Source organism: Clytia hemisphaerica, unplaced genomic scaffold (genome assembly GCF_902728285.1).
Source record: "Clytia hemisphaerica strain Z4C2 unplaced genomic scaffold, Clytia hemisphaerica genome assembly, whole genome shotgun sequence".
Taxonomy (NCBI): domain Eukaryota; kingdom Metazoa; phylum Cnidaria; class Hydrozoa; order Leptothecata; family Clytiidae; genus Clytia; species Clytia hemisphaerica.
In genome coordinates, this window is record NW_027103902.1 from 578,150 (window position 1) to 593,590 (window position 15,441).

Genomic DNA, 15,441 nt, shown 5'->3' on the forward strand with positions numbered 1-15,441 from the left:
CCTCAGTTTGGAATAAAATGACAAGAAACTACAATTTTTTCCTCTTTTCAAGCAGTTTTAAACAAACTTAGGAATGGATTTTCTAAATCGAGGGTTAAATATTGTCCAAATTTTACCAATTTTAAGTGATCTTTATTTTGCATGATATTGTCGATTTAGAGTAGTCTGAAAATTTAAGAACGCATGTAAGAACATTTCAGGCTGAAAATTGCTAAAAAAATAAGCACATCCAGGCTCAGCCAAATTTTCGGTGTTGTAATAAAAAAAAAACGTGTATTTTACTATCAAACATTTTTAATTAATGAAGTGTATTCACACGCTGTACTGTTTGGTTGGTACAGAAAGAAAAACGAGCTAGAAACCGTTAAATGCCAAGCGACCCCAGCCCTGACCCGAAAATTGGAGCTTCTAATAAAAACAATGTGTATTGCATCAAGAGTGAACAAAAACTATATCGTAAATAATGTTTTACTAGATTCTGTATTCAAGCAAATTAGATCCGTGCAAAAGAAAGAAGAGGCTCTAAGTTATCCATCGAGCTATGAACGAACTTCTAATTCCTTCTAGATTTGAAGATATGACGGTTTAAAGTTTAAAGTTTAAAGTCAATTAAGTCAATTTACTAAAAAGAACCTTTCAAAAAGATGCACTATAAAACTGCTGATAAATAAACATGCTTTTTTGAGCTAATTGAATAAATAAATTCCCTTTGTTTTATTTTCAACATTATTGTTTGCGAACCGTAATGTAAAAAGTAAATAACGGGAGTTTCTAAACATCGACCAGAAATGGCGACCACGACCAGCGACCACGACCGGCGACCAGATAAGTTTGGGTTACCGAGTTTTTCCTCTTTCTCCACCTTAGAGTCTTTCTTCTATGATCATTTATTTATCGAATTGAAGAGTAAAGCTCACCCCTGTCTCACCTACAGTAATTATAAAGCCACGTGCAAAACGTGTAGAACAGCCATTTCAACGCTCTTGGAGCTTGAATGGGGTGTCAATTTCTATCCTTTTGTATTTTCGGCATCAAATTGATTAGTGGCAAATTTTTTGCTGAAATTCATTTAAGAAGCTTTATATTTGATCAGCAGATCATTATTTGTCAAAATAGGTCATTTTGACAATGTAAGGACAATAGAATAATTGATGAGATTGATATCTCTAAAACTGCCCTTCCCAGCTTTTGCCTACTGACAATTTCTATCTATTCATACTAAAGGCATCTCATTCAGCATAATTAAAATATTTGGTGTAATAAAGTTTACAGGCATCACACTTAATTGCCTTGTCGATATTTTTGTCAAAAAGTGTCACTTTGTCTAGAAAATGACTGGTAACGTCAAAGGTCACTTTTAGTATTCTAAGCTAGAGTAATTCTCAGCCACGTGCTCAGTGGTTCATTTGAAAGCCACACCAGGACTCGATGGGATGGATGTTCTCTACGGTGGAAAGAGCAGATAAACTCGATAACCCAAAATTATCTGGTCGCCGGTCGTGGTCGCTGGTCGTGGTCGCCATTTCTGGTCGATGTTTAGAAACTCCCGTAAATAACTGGTGTTCTTATTATGATAAAAGGTTTTTTCTTTCATTGCATATATCTTTCTTATCTTTATGTATTTGTTTTTAAAGAAAAATATTTCAATTCTATTAATAATTAAACAACTTAGGTTCCCACTTTAGGTTCCCGGGTTCCCCCATCCCACTTTTCAAGTTCCCACTTTAGGTTCCCGGGTTCCCCCATCCCACTTTTCAGGTAGTCATTTAGGTTCCCACTTTAGGTTCCCGGGTTCCCCCATCCCACTTATCCGGTATGCCCAGGGAAACAATGTTCGAGGTAGAAATTTATATAATGATTTATGGGCAGCCTTGACTTCTATCAAAAAGGCTTAGCAAAATACTGTTTCTGAGCCTCAATACACATTTTTTGTTGATAAAAACACCAAATGTTTTTTGAATTATTCGAGTTTTAGGCCTAAACATGTTCTTAATTTCACCATTCTGTGAGTGTTTTTGTGGAATTTTTTAAGAATTTGGGTGTTTCAGAGTCCACATAACCTGAAAATGTTCTTAACTTGTTCTTAATATTTGGGCCATTAAAGCGTTATATAGTTTGTTTTATTAAAAAACGTGCATGGTGGTTTACCTCACCTTATCAACAGCCTGCAACAGCCACGAATTAGGTTGTCTTCTCTTCAAATCCCCCAAACAATAAACTTCGGTTTCAAGTTATTCTCTAAGAAGAAAAAATTTATTACTTCAATAATAAGACTGACTAAACTTGCAAGTGATGGTGATAATCATAAGCTCTCGAGTAAAAACAACAAAACGTATAACATTGCACTTTAAAAAAATATACGCGTTTGATGTAAATTTAGGAAAAACTCAAAATAGATCGAAATACTGTAGCATTAAACGTTTTTAAGCCGGCGTCAGTCAGATCGTGTAAAAAATTTCCTATAAATCTCAAAAGTTGACATTTTCATGTTTAAATTGTTTATAGTTCAAACCTTATAAATCAAAGGTCATACAGAGATAGATACATACATTTAAGGGCCTATTTGAGATCTTAAAATAACAACAAAATTTACTAACAAAAAAGATCTGATTTTATTCATGTTTAAATGACATAGTAGATAATAGAGTTCGTATTCAAACTAAAAATCATCACAGCTTCAAAATTCTCTTAAATTTTAGAACGAAGAAATCTTAACGCTATAAATGAGCTTCAATAAAAGCGCCCCGACCACCCTCAAATAACACCCCCCCCCCCTGATAGGGGCAACACTCAATATCAACAAAGGGTGACACTAAAAGTGGAAAACGGTGTAGCTTTTTAAAAAATGTACCCTTACAAAAAAGCAAGCAACAAATAAAATCTTAAACACGATACGCATTAAAGTTGAAGATTTAGAAAAACACAACACAATTCATCATATTTATAGCACAGTGTATTTGACGAAAAAGCACTTTGTATCATCAACAAAATATAGTTGCTAAGTCTGTCTCATTTTACACGAAGTATTTTTCATGATGAAAGTTAAGAATTTGATGAAAATGTCAATAAAAAACTTTTAGCAAAATAAAAATACATCTTAACTAAATCTCAGTAAATATCAAATTTCTAAGATCAACACAGAGAAGGAGTGTCTTGAATAAGCCATAATAAGGTTCCTAAAATCATTACAATTACCTCCTTCATAGATGCAAAACAGCAATCACATGTCTAGTATTAAAATAGTCGGTCAATAAGACACCGGTAATATGAAATATTTAACTCAATACTGTAATCAATGTAGTATGTTTTGAAGACAGGCTCTAGTCTTCGTGATAGAAGATCCTAAGGATCATAAAATCTCGAAGCCATAATAAAGTTCCGAAGAGGGTGAAGTGCAAAACTCGATTTCGAGAAATGCTTCTTTGTTCAAATTTAAGTACATATTTTTTTATGAGAACATGTAAACATTTTGAAGCCTTCTTAATTTGACCATTTTTATGTGAACATATTTATGCAATTTCCTAAGAAGTTGGATAACTTATCGGCCCTTTTTACGCCAGCCCTTATTGGCGTTATTTTCAGACTCTTGGCGTAATAAGGGCCTTCGTTAAAAGGGCCGATGTAAAAAGGGCCAAAATTTTGCAAATTTTACTTGAAAGTGGCGTTAATTTTTCACCATTTTTCTCTACTTTAAAGGATTTTGGGTATACGATTCAAAGATAAAAAGTTACCCATTGTTTTACTCCACATCTAAAACTTCGCAAAAATGAATGATTTTCAATGGAATTTTCAACAGTTTACTACTGGAAAAATGATATTTTAATGTAAATTGAAGCATAAATAGCCATTCTAACAAATTTTGGCCTTATTTTACGGGCCCTAATTGGCGTAGTCCCAAAGTCAGGCTGTGGCGTAATAAGGGCCGGTGTTAAATTAGGCCGGCGTAAAAAGGGCCGATAAGGTATTTGAAAGTTCGCAAAGCCGTAAAATATTATCAATTTCTTGTTAATATTTGGGCCATTGATGCCTTCCAAGAAACACCTACTACAATAAAAAAAATCCATACACAACCGACTTCAATACCTTAACGGGGAGAAAAATGTGGGAGTTTTATTTAGTCGGGGAAAAATTTCGTCACCTAGAGGCATTTTCGTCACTTTTCCCCGACGAAAATTTCAAATTCGTCACTTTCCCCCGACTAAACTATCCAAAAGAAAAGGTTTCCTTCACTAGCTCGAAAATGAATTTTGTAATTCGACGTTTTATTAAAGCACTAATTTCGGTAAATAAAGGTGTAAAAAAATTAGATTTGAATTTTGGTTGCGGTATAAAATTTCGGGTAAATGTTTTGGTCGGAACAAAAAGTCGGGTACAAGTTCTGGTCGGGTGATAAAATATCGGGGAAATATTTTGTCGGGGAAAATTTTCGTCACTTCCCCGCAACATTTTTTTCCCCGATAAAGGTAATTGGACATGGTGTTCAACCCTATGGGAACCTCTAACAGGCTCCACCAAATGTTTTGTTATCTTTTGAACATTGCCATTTTTTCAAAGAATCTTCCATCCATTTTCGAATTTATTTCTGATTTAAAGGGTCTGAATATCAAAATCTGATTAATTTAAGTATCCTATATGTAGAGGGCGATTGCACTACCCCGAAACACAGAAAGTACAAGTAAAGAACTTACCGAGTGCCTCTTTTTCTATCGTGTTTGATTTCAGGATAGTGTGTCAATCAATGAAAGAGGGTTAATCTAAAAATAAATGGAATTGCAGCACGATGTTAATCAAAAATGAAAACTGCTGACTGCTGACAAAAAGTGACGGATGAATCACTATGTGCATTCAACTCGAGATATGTTTTGCAATCAAATTACGTAGGTGTTAAGCAATAGGAGGATTTTTAAAAGAAGGCACTTTGAGACGTCAAATAATAACAAAATAACATTTCTTGGGAAATACCTTGACGTTATTTCGATACATTAGCAATAGTGTTATTTTATACCATACAATCGAAAGATGCCTACCTACCTTGTATATTTGTATTTCCTGAATATGGTTGGCAACTGTTTCAAATTATACATAAATTTTCAGCCAAGGAAAAACTGCAAAAATATTTATTTTCTAAGGATGAGGCATTCGAGTATGCAGTTAGTTCGGCACTTGATAAAAGAGATATAGAACCTAAACATAGGAATGTATTGTACCTTTAAAGAGAAGAAATTTATGCGGGAAGAAATTTTGGTGCAATTTTGGTGCAATTTAGCGGAATTTATTTTGGTGATTTAATAAAATTTCGAAATTTGACGAGAATTAATTTTGGCGAACGACCCATTTTTTGTTGAATATCTAAGCTTAAAAAGGACGAAAAAGGGGTTTCTAGGAGAAATAGAGATCAGTGTGAAAGAAATTTAAATTTGGCGAGAATTAATTTTGGCGAATGGCCTATAAATCAAAATTTGGCGGGAATAAATTTTGGCGGGTTTGGCAAATTTTAATTTCTTCTCTTAAGGCACTTTTAAATCCGGTACTAATAACTGAAAGACAAAATCGAGTCAAGACCTCTTTTTAAGATAATAAATTTAGAGTTAAAGTGACAAAGTGTAAGAACTGACAAACAGAAGATTGAAAATTAGAAATCTGGCATTTTTCAAACGAAAAAAAAATACAAAATATATACAAAACAGATCTAGATAAAATTTAAAAAAGAAAAACACTGAATTAAATACAGATACCGAGAGTCAAGATTTGCATATCAGTCAAGAACAGCAAGTAAGCCATCTTCTTTTCTCTTCTTCGCAAGATGAGCTAAAGACTGAAATAAAAATACAAAAGAATTTCATGACCAAAAAATAGGAACATGTTTTTTATAAAAAACGTCTGTTTGAAGCCTTCGGGTGTTCTTAACTATTTGAGTTTTAATCAAGTCATTTGCACCACCAAGTCAATATGTTAGAATCAAATTCATAATTGAAAGCAAGTTGAAAGCACTTTCCTGGAAAACCGTTATTTCCTCCTCTAGTATAGCAGCCAGACGGGAAATTCCAGGAGCAGGAAGAGATTCGAAAAGAGATCAGGACCCTACAATGTAAACTTTGTATATAGCAATTATAATGGTGATTATAGATTCAATCAATTAAAACCTCCTGAATAATCAAAACGAAAAAAACGTACCTGGAAAGTCCTAGGTTCGTGGATTGCAAGCTCAGAAAGCACTTTGCGATTTAACAACACATCATTCTGTATTGAATAAAAAACAAAGAATACACCATTATGGAACCATCCTGGGTGGACTTGGAACAAAGGTTCAGTCGTGGAGGATAAAGCTTTTCTGGAGCCGTGGGTTACTTCAGGAGAAAGACTTTGTGAAACCAGGAGAAATGTAAACAATGTTTGGCACCAAGACTTTTGCTTGGAAGCCAATCTAAGGTGGGATTTTTTGAGCCAGGCAGACAGTAGCGTAGACAGGGGCGAAAAACGATCTGCTTAGAAGAGTAGATTTTAACGACAAAGGCACTTACCTATACGTAGTATAAAACATAAATACTGTGTCGTTTCAATCTGCTCTCCTATGCAAATGTTCCTTCACCCCTGCCTACGCTACTGTCAGGATGGGGAATGCTGAAGGGAGCAATCGAAGCATCACAAGCCTTTTAAGGTCTTTTAAGGTTTTCAATTGTAGGAGAGAAAACTGCTAATCTAAGTTAACCACTGCGATTTTAAAGGAAGAAAAGAATTTTCGTCGAATAGTAGAATGTCGTTTATGAGAAATTCTTGTTGACGGCGACTTTTAATACTATCGAATAGAGGAGCGTATCGAATAGTAAAACGTCGAATAAGAGAGCGTCAGCTGTATATCACTTGTGGTACGCAAAATATTGAGACTTACATTGTGCAATTGACTGATGACGGTGGTGTAATTTGTATTGTGTTCTCTTGCTCCAATGTTGATGCGTTGAATCCACAACTATAAATCAACCAAGAAAGATTTATTGATAGAGAATTATGTTTAGAGTAGTGGAACTACTATATTTTCAAGAAAAAATAGATCCCAACTACTGTAATGGTTCGAAAGCTCTTTCATTTTCATGATTCGTTTTAACAATACAATGCTTATGCCAGCTCAGCTATTTTCAGCGATCCAGACCTCTATTCAAATATCATCAACCTGACTTTAAATATGGTGAAGACAAGAATCTTCGTTATGGCACTTAATGAATACATTTAACATTTAAGACATCTCTGGCACAAGTCTGAATAATATATCATAATCCATAACTAAGGGTCCTTATGATATGGTATCAGAAGAATCAACTTGTTTTCTTGATGGAATACTCTTATGAAACCATTTGACAGGGAGATGAACAATGCGAGTTTTATGATCTTTCTAGAATCACTAGAATGGTTGGTTCAAGTCAGTTTAAGTCAACTGCTTTCTTAAACTGATACAAATTATTGTTTTCGAGTCTGCAACAAAATATATGGATAACGGCATTTGATTTTATGATCAAAGATAGAGAGTCTACCACTATTCATTACCCTAACACGCTGCCTGGAAGTGTTTGGGTTTCGAACACAGTCCATTGTTGCGCATGTCTTTGGTCGAAACCTTCACACTACCATTCCGTAGATTGTAATGAGACGCAGCTTTTACTTTTGTTTACCTTGCGCATATCTCTCTTCTTTAATTTTCTGCCAATGTATTGATATTGAAGTGACTTGTGAACACTTCGTACTGCCAAGCTATAACAGTTCTTCCGTCTACCTCTGAAACCCTAACAAAGAAAAACATATCAAAATGTATCGCATCAAATCACAGGGGAGTCCTTTAAGAAAGAGTCATTACATTCATTGAATTGAATTTGCCTGCAGATTCAACGAGTTTCTTGTTCAGGTAAATACAGGTTGCATTTATCTTTGAAATCCACCGGTTTTTCCACAACACTGAGTTGGATTTTTGTTTTGTTCACTTATTAAATTCATTCTCAAATAGTTTGAAAACTTCAATCACATTCATAGATAGACCTTCTGCTAGTCAGGATACCATTTTAGTGGTGAAAAAGAAATTTAAGTTAAATGGTATTCTGACTAGCAAAAGGCCTATTAAACCCTGTCTGTGCCCAGTGGAGATCCCATCCATCAGTAGCTTTAACTCTTCATACAAATTCTATGGGAAACGCAACGTGAAGGGTGAGATTTTTACCTGCTATTAGTTTTGGAACATCTTCATAAAAGCAGATAATTTAGAAGTGTTCACTGCCGAAAGTTTGTGTGAAAATTTCAGTGTTGATTTTGTTGGTTGATGGCTTATAATCTGGCAAGAATGATCTGGCAAGAATATTTCAGCCACACTGACAGGGATTAACGCCTGTCAATGTGTTGTGTCAACTTAACAGCATTGTATTTTCAGTGCAGCTGGAACTTCAATATTTCCAGGATTAGAAAATGCTATACCTGTTATCTTTTTTCTTTACTAAAGAATCAAGAAGCTATCAACGTCAATAAATCCCACACATTTCCTCATCAAAACTTTTAAAATTATCTGCCATTATGACTTTCTTGAAGCCGTTCCAAAATTAACCAATCTGATTATGTATTGGAATTCCTATGGGAGTTCTTTTCCGAGATTTGTAAAAAAGCTAAGTTGGCAAAAAAACTTTTCCCAGGGGTTTGAGGAGAAAACAAAACTGCTATCATTTGTTTTTTATTTAGCCATATATTTAAATTTACGCTATCACATGCTTGAAATGAATAAGTAAATCATATCAAATATACTATTTGTATATTTCAGAAAATAAACAACGAGATAGTTTATCATTGTAGATGCCCCGTGAAACTAAGTAGCACCCTCGTCCATATTTCTCAATATACGGGGGTTCATTATTCTTCATTATTCTTTTCTTAATCATGTTTCGCTGCTAAGAAAACAATAATATTAAGGTTTCTTTAATCTCATGGGTGTTTAAAAGTTGCACTTTATAAGAAGCTGTGTGATCTGTAATATGTAGTCTGTTAATTTTAAGGATAAAGGAAATATTTTTTCTCAAAACCACTGTAAATGGAACTCCCTAAACACATTCGAAGATTAGTTTTCTTGGATTTTCATAACAAAGGAAAGGGGTTTTGGGATAAGTAATTTAGAATGGCTTTGTTTTTCAAATAGACCTTGTGGATGATAGCAAAATCTCTTGAAATGACTTGAAAAGTACCCTCTACAATGTGCATCACCTTTCATATTGAAATGTAAGAACACAATAATATTTTTATTAATCTGTGTTTTATGATAAGGCCTGGGCCACCAATAAGTTGTGTTTGCATTCTCCGACCACTCACTTTCTATATTAAAAATCCGACCCTTTTTTAGTTGGAAAGTTGGAAAATTAATTTGTCGGGATTTTTTAGCAACATTATTCAAAGAATTCTTTAAATTCAGCGTAGTAGCCAGAGTTTTGATCATCGAGTGTTTTTAAGATTTTTATCTGCAATTTTTCAAAGATTTTTTTGGTTAAAAAGCGCTTTAACTGCTTTTTGTGCGGTCGCAATATGCAAAATAATCACATTGCAGCTTGCGTGCTCTATGATTCTTGTTGCCTGAACAAACTTATCCCCAGAGCGCATTTTTCCGATGATTTAAGATGGCAACCGACCAACTCACATTTCGGGGCTGGAAATGACGTGAACACAACTTATTGGTGACCCAGGCCTAACCTTAGGATCGATCACTCTCATGAAAATCCCATGTAAAATCATCTGTTGATAGAGGAAAGCTATCCAATAGTATAGACCTAACTCTTCATACAAAAATTACTGGAAACGCATATTTGGACTTTTTACCCTATGGTGCACACAAGCATTTAAGCCAAAGTCTCGCAAAGGCGGGACAAAAATCAGTTTTTTGAAGTTTACAAAAAAAACCCCACATAGAAGATCTTTCAAAGACAGTATGTGAATAGAGCAGTTAAAAATACAACTTTTCTATTTTTCCATTTTTTTGCAAAAGTTCTAGGAATGAAAATAAAGGGATAATGATAATTGAATAATATCCACTGATGATCCGCGGCACTATCGTAAAGCTTGAATCGCTACGCGTGCTCTTTCATCCGCGCGAGAGCTTGCGAGGCGTTCTCTGCTCAATCCTCGGAGCGTGCTAAAAATGGTATACTCAGCTGCGACAGGTCATTTCAATGGAAGTTGTTGGAATGTTTACAAGACTCTTGACAGGAAATACTTTGTTTTATTGTCAATAATGACAGTGCCGTTATCACCAGACAGTTAGTCACACTAGCGTCCCGCCAAAATGCGTATCAAAGATTAATGCTGCGAAAGCGCTATGTCGTTTACTTGACCCTCAAGCAAAAAAATGCACTGCAAAACTTCTAAAGGGATTCATAAAAAATAACCCGGTGCTTTTTAATGAAATTAACATTTTCAAAAACTTTGAGAAATTGCCTAAAATTTGAGCCATAGATGAAAAAATTTCAGCCAAGCCAACCTTGAAAACTAATTTGAAGATCAACTTCCCAAGAAAAAGATCAGAAATCGTGCCACGACCCACAGCAGGGCTGCAAATAAATATTTTTAGTCAATCGGACATCATGTCCGACAGAAATGAAATCCTGTCGGTCAAACTCAAAATCCTGTCGGTCATTCAGTGTATATTTTTTTTTTAAGTTACGGAGAAAGCGAGTAGGAAAAATAAAAGTTACCTTTGAACAGTTTGTTACTGGATATAACAAAGAAATTGATTCGATAAAAGTGATCTTAGAAATACCCTTGGAATTTACGAAGAAAGCCAGTTGATAAAAGTTAACTTTGAAACACTCTTGAAAGTTACGAAGAAAGCGAGTCGATAAAAGTTGACTTTGAAACACTCTTGAAAGTTACGAAGAAAGAAACACCCTTAAAAGAGTTACAATAAGAAAGCGGGTTGATAAAAGTGATCTTAGAAACAACAAAGAAAGTAACGAAGAAAGCAAGTCGATAAAAGTTAACTTAGAAACACCCTGAAAGCTACAAAGGAAGCGAGTATTAAAAGAATAGGCTAAATAAGAGACAGGGGTGTAAGAGATTTATTTTCAACTCTCAAGTTAATGGTTTATTTCTTTTTCCATTCGGACATCATGACCGACACAAAAGATTTTCAGTCGGTCAAATAGCTTTTTCAGTCGGACATTGACCGATACACGCTTATTTGCAGCCCTGCCACGGCATGACCTGAACACGTTCGGACCTGTTCGGACCATGCTCGGGCCACAAAAAAGTATTATTGAATCGGCCCGAACATTTTGTTCGGACCATGTTCAGGCCATGTATTTACAATTGATACGGATTTGCCTTACCTTTCCTGGTTTATCATCATCCATTGTTAAATATTTTCATATTAGACAAATTCAAAGTTCCAAATACCAGTTTGATTCACAAAGTTGTATAACAGTACAAAAGACGATCCAGAAAAATTCTGCTTCGAATAGGAAAAGACCACGAGAAAAGGGAACGGGATAAAGAATAAAAAGACCATATTATGTAAGATTCAAATCATTCTTTTTATTTTTCCTAACTTAATTGGAAAATAGATGATTAACTTTTATATTTGAACAATATATATTTGAATAAAGATGAAGATTTTTAAATTTGTTTGCTAAAATAAAAAATTTAAAATATAAATATATTGGGTCCTGAAATTACACGCGCGATTGTAGCAAGTTTTCGAAAATCTGGCCCGAACATGGTCCGTAACTGTGCGGGCCCGCACGTGGCATTTTCAAAAAGTATTAATTAAGAGGCCCGAACGTTCGGGCCGTGCCGTGGGTCGTATCGTGCCGCCTCCCGTTATATTCAGTCCCGTTATTATTTCCATTTTTTGCTTGTTCCACTTTGTTGCAAAAACCCGTGCTAGGTGAAGCTAAACTTTTAGCATTTTCAAGTCTGCTAAATTGTATGAAGTTAGAGAAATTTCTTGAAATAACTTTTCCAGTGCTGAGTGGATTTCTGTTTTGAGGCCTTCATTTTTCAGCATATTTTTTGTAAAAAAGATTAAAAAGTAGCAACATAAAAATGATACCTTAGCAAGTGCAAAGACCTTTGACTTCTTGATAATCCTCTTGAAGGGCCCTGCCCTAACCATATGAGCGAATGAAAGAAACATTTCCTTTGAAACAAGGTTCCTGGTATGGAATGAGAAGAAACCTCTTGACAAGAACGAACCCTGAAACAGTTTGATGTTGTGGTACTAAACTCGATGTGGGTGAAAATGACCCTCGTGGGTGAGTCATTACCTGTTGATGAACTCTTATCCTAAAATGGATTGCCGGGCGGTTTTTGACAGAATCTTTATTATTGTCACGTGATAATTACTATGGCGACGTTTGTATTACCCCTAACAACAGAAAAGCGCAATCAACATCTTTTCTTTTCAGTTACATTTTGGTAAGCTGGTCGTCTGGGTGTGTTTTCCCAATCCATAGGTAATTTAGGGTAAATCTTATAATTTTATAAAAAATGGGAGACGAAGAACAAAAAGGAGTAATAGCTGCTCGAGAAACTGGTAAGTTTTTACTTTAATTTTGAATTTCCAAAAATCTTCCTTCCTCAAAACCCTACGCTTCGTTTCGATCGTACTGTCGTATGGATGAGGGCAAAATAAATCAACAGTCAAACCAATTTTGATTAATACTTACTCAGCTCAGGTTTAGTTAAGGTTTGAGAAATCTCAGAAATAATTTTTTTTACATCCAATGCAGATTGAGTTTTTTAAAAACAAAAGAACACCGCAAAAATTCCTTGCTCTAACATCTGATGATAGAATTGCATAGAATCGCAGTGCTTCAGAATTTCGCAACTTTAGTGTTGTCAAATTTCACACGGTACTGTATAGTTAAATTGTGCAGCAATTCCTTTGCAAAATTTGAAAAGACTTACCGTGAAGTGAGGTAACTTGCATCAGTGGTGGGAATCACAAATATCTTCATTTCGCGTCCTTGTTGGGTCTAATAAGTGAGTCGGTCGGTCGGTCATAAAAATTTCCAGCCAGCCAGCAGCCAAAACAACCGCGTGTAATGGGTGGTTTAAAATTATGACCTTTGAACACTGTGACCTCCGACCCCAAATTGGCGCATGTAATGATAAACAAAGTCAAAATGCTGCGAATGCGCTAGAAATCGCTCGCAAAAATTCGGCAATAAGAAAATTTTTGAACGAAGGAAGGTCATTGACATAAAAAGTCCGACAAATTTACCGACTCACTGACTCAATTCTGGGGACGCGAAACAAAGGTGATTGCCGCCTTATGCAAGTTTCCCTCCACTACTACTGATGCAAGTTACCCGACTTCACGGGTATCCTTTGAACCAAAAGATACAGTCAACTGCTCTAACTTTGGACTATCTGACAAAACAGGAAAAAACTCTTGTATATTGATAGGAAATACAACTTGGAATAAATAAATTATAAAAAAATAACTTGCAGACTTCTCGAGTCTGTAAATTTGAAATTTAGCTATTCTGCATCTGGAGTTTTTGAAATATAAACAACAGAATGGTTTTCAGTGTTCTAAGCCTCCTCTTTCAAATATGACAGACACGCATAACAAAATTTTCTTCTTCTATTTCAGGTCCAGGGCCAGGAAGGTATGCTTTGCCATCAACATGTGGCTATGAAAAGCATGATATTACTAAAAGAATGCAACCATCATATTCTTTTGGTCAACGTCTTGAAAGTTCCAGTAAGTTGAGAATTTCAGTAGGGATTTAGTTTTGATATTTAGTTCTTTGTCAATTAAATATATACGCTCTTTAAAACTGTGTAATCTGAGCCAACTTTAAAGATCCACCTTTTTAGAATTTGTTTTCTCTTATATATTTTGAACATTTCGCCTGGTAAAAAAGGATTTCAGTTAATAAATAAAACCTTATCTGAATTTGTATAGCTGTAATAAAAAAATTATGCTTGGTGTATAATATGCATTGGTCTTTCTTTTTTATCTATTTTTAGTGTTCAAGAAAGACAGCAGCCCTGGTCCAGGATACATGGTCCATCCATCAATCACACGATATGGCAAAGATGGAACTCCTTGCTATTCAATATTAGGCAGAGCTAAAGAACAAAGTACGAATACATCCAACTATTCAGTTATCATCTTATTCATAAATCTATCAAAGTTTATATTAATTACCATTTTCAAAATTAAAGTCAAGATGAGATACATTAGATTGACAAAAAGAATAAATTTGCAATCAAAGTAACTGGATTTGTTATTGTATATCTACAGTAAAACGCTTTTTTCTTTTTATTAGACTCATTCAAGACTCCATCCCCTGGAGCTTATTCTCCCGAAAAAGTTCACCCGCAAGGTGAAAAACATGCACCTTCATACTCCATGGGTCAACGAACCAGATACCGAAAACGTAAGTTTGTATTGGAAATGTAATCAAAAGCAAAGCTTTCTGTTGTTTATATTTTATATATGCGTAAGTACTGTAAGCATTCTTTTTATATATCAAACATCTTTTCTTTACAATATGTTTAAATTTGCGAAGGTTTTTTTTAAACGTGATTCTCTCCTTTCTATTTCTAGGAGACACAACACCCTCACCTAATTCATATTCGCTTCCCCAATTGCTTGGTAACAAAGTTCCCTGCAAACATGCTTCCGCAGCTTTTTCAATGACTGGCCGTTCCAAAACTGGCAGCTTTGCTGAAGATCTGGCTAAAACACCAGGGCCAGGACATTATAGGATTTTGGATCCAAATGTTGTCAAAAGACGTGGACCAGCTTATTCAATCTTAGGACGAAGTTATATGCCTGGAGGTATGGACGCTTAATTATAAACTTTAAATTCTTAAGGGTATGAAATGAAACAGAAAGATATAGTGACTTGTGTTCAACAACGTCTATCTAAACATAGGGAAATGTTCTTGAAATCATATTATTAAAGCAGATCCCCGGCGGTCGTAACTTATTAAGCAACAAGCTAAATTGTCAACAACGATTGTGCGAGTTTAAGTGTAGAAAGCACCGTTTGCAATTGAACTTGTACCCTATCAACTTAACTCTTTTATTTTATTTTTTTTTAGACTCTACTCAGAAACCAGGACCTGGTGCTCACTTTCCAGAGCGTGTTAGAAGCAATAAGAAGGCTGCACCATCATTCTCTCTTGGTATTCGACATTCAGAATTCATCACACCTTTGATTATCGATGTCCATGACTAAGTACTATTTCTCTTTAACTCTATTATAATAAAACCTTTTTTTCATTTTTAGTAAAAATATATTTTTTAAAAACATATGGATAATTATTTTACAATGATCTTTTTTTATTTTTTATAATAGCTAAATTATCAATTTTATGGGGTTCCATTTTAAAAGAAATGCGTGTGCTTCTATAGTATGATTTTATTTGTGTACAGTATTAATCGTGTTTGGTATAATCATTCATTTTAGT

The 15,441-nt window shown here is 34.8% G+C and overlaps 3 protein-coding genes across 4 annotated transcripts in view; 1 reads left to right on the forward strand and 2 right to left on the reverse strand.

Annotated features, from left to right (window-relative positions):
* LOC136808942 (receptor for retinol uptake stra6-like) overlaps positions 1–2,238 on the reverse strand; it is a 45,541-nt gene extending 43,303 nt beyond the window's left edge. For both annotated transcript variants that reach the window (XM_067065505.1, XM_067065504.1), the window contains exon 1: positions 2,154–2,238. The gene's annotated coding sequence lies outside the window, so the exon portion shown is untranslated. The remainder of the gene's footprint in view (positions 1–2,153) is intronic.
* Positions 2,239–5,625: 3,387 nt separating this feature from the next.
* LOC136808944 (large ribosomal subunit protein bL20-like) lies at positions 5,626–12,239 on the reverse strand. Its single transcript, XM_067065507.1, has 5 exons — positions 12,062–12,239; positions 7,665–7,775; positions 6,890–6,967; positions 6,175–6,240; positions 5,626–5,815 (listed from the first exon to the last, which is right to left on the reverse strand). Exons 1-5 carry the CDS (start codon positions 12,143–12,145, stop codon positions 5,756–5,758), a joined length of 399 nt encoding a protein of 132 aa, XP_066921608.1. The 5' UTR covers positions 12,146–12,239; the 3' UTR covers positions 5,626–5,755.
* A 165-nt stretch (positions 12,240–12,404) lies between these two features.
* LOC136808943 (ciliary microtubule associated protein 1A-like) lies at positions 12,405–15,390 on the forward strand. Its single transcript, XM_067065506.1, has 6 exons — positions 12,405–12,544; positions 13,610–13,720; positions 13,990–14,103; positions 14,292–14,402; positions 14,573–14,806; positions 15,073–15,390. Exons 1-6 carry the CDS (start codon positions 12,499–12,501, stop codon positions 15,207–15,209), a joined length of 753 nt encoding a protein of 250 aa, XP_066921607.1. The 5' UTR covers positions 12,405–12,498; the 3' UTR covers positions 15,210–15,390.
* Positions 15,391–15,441: the final 51 nt, after the last annotated feature.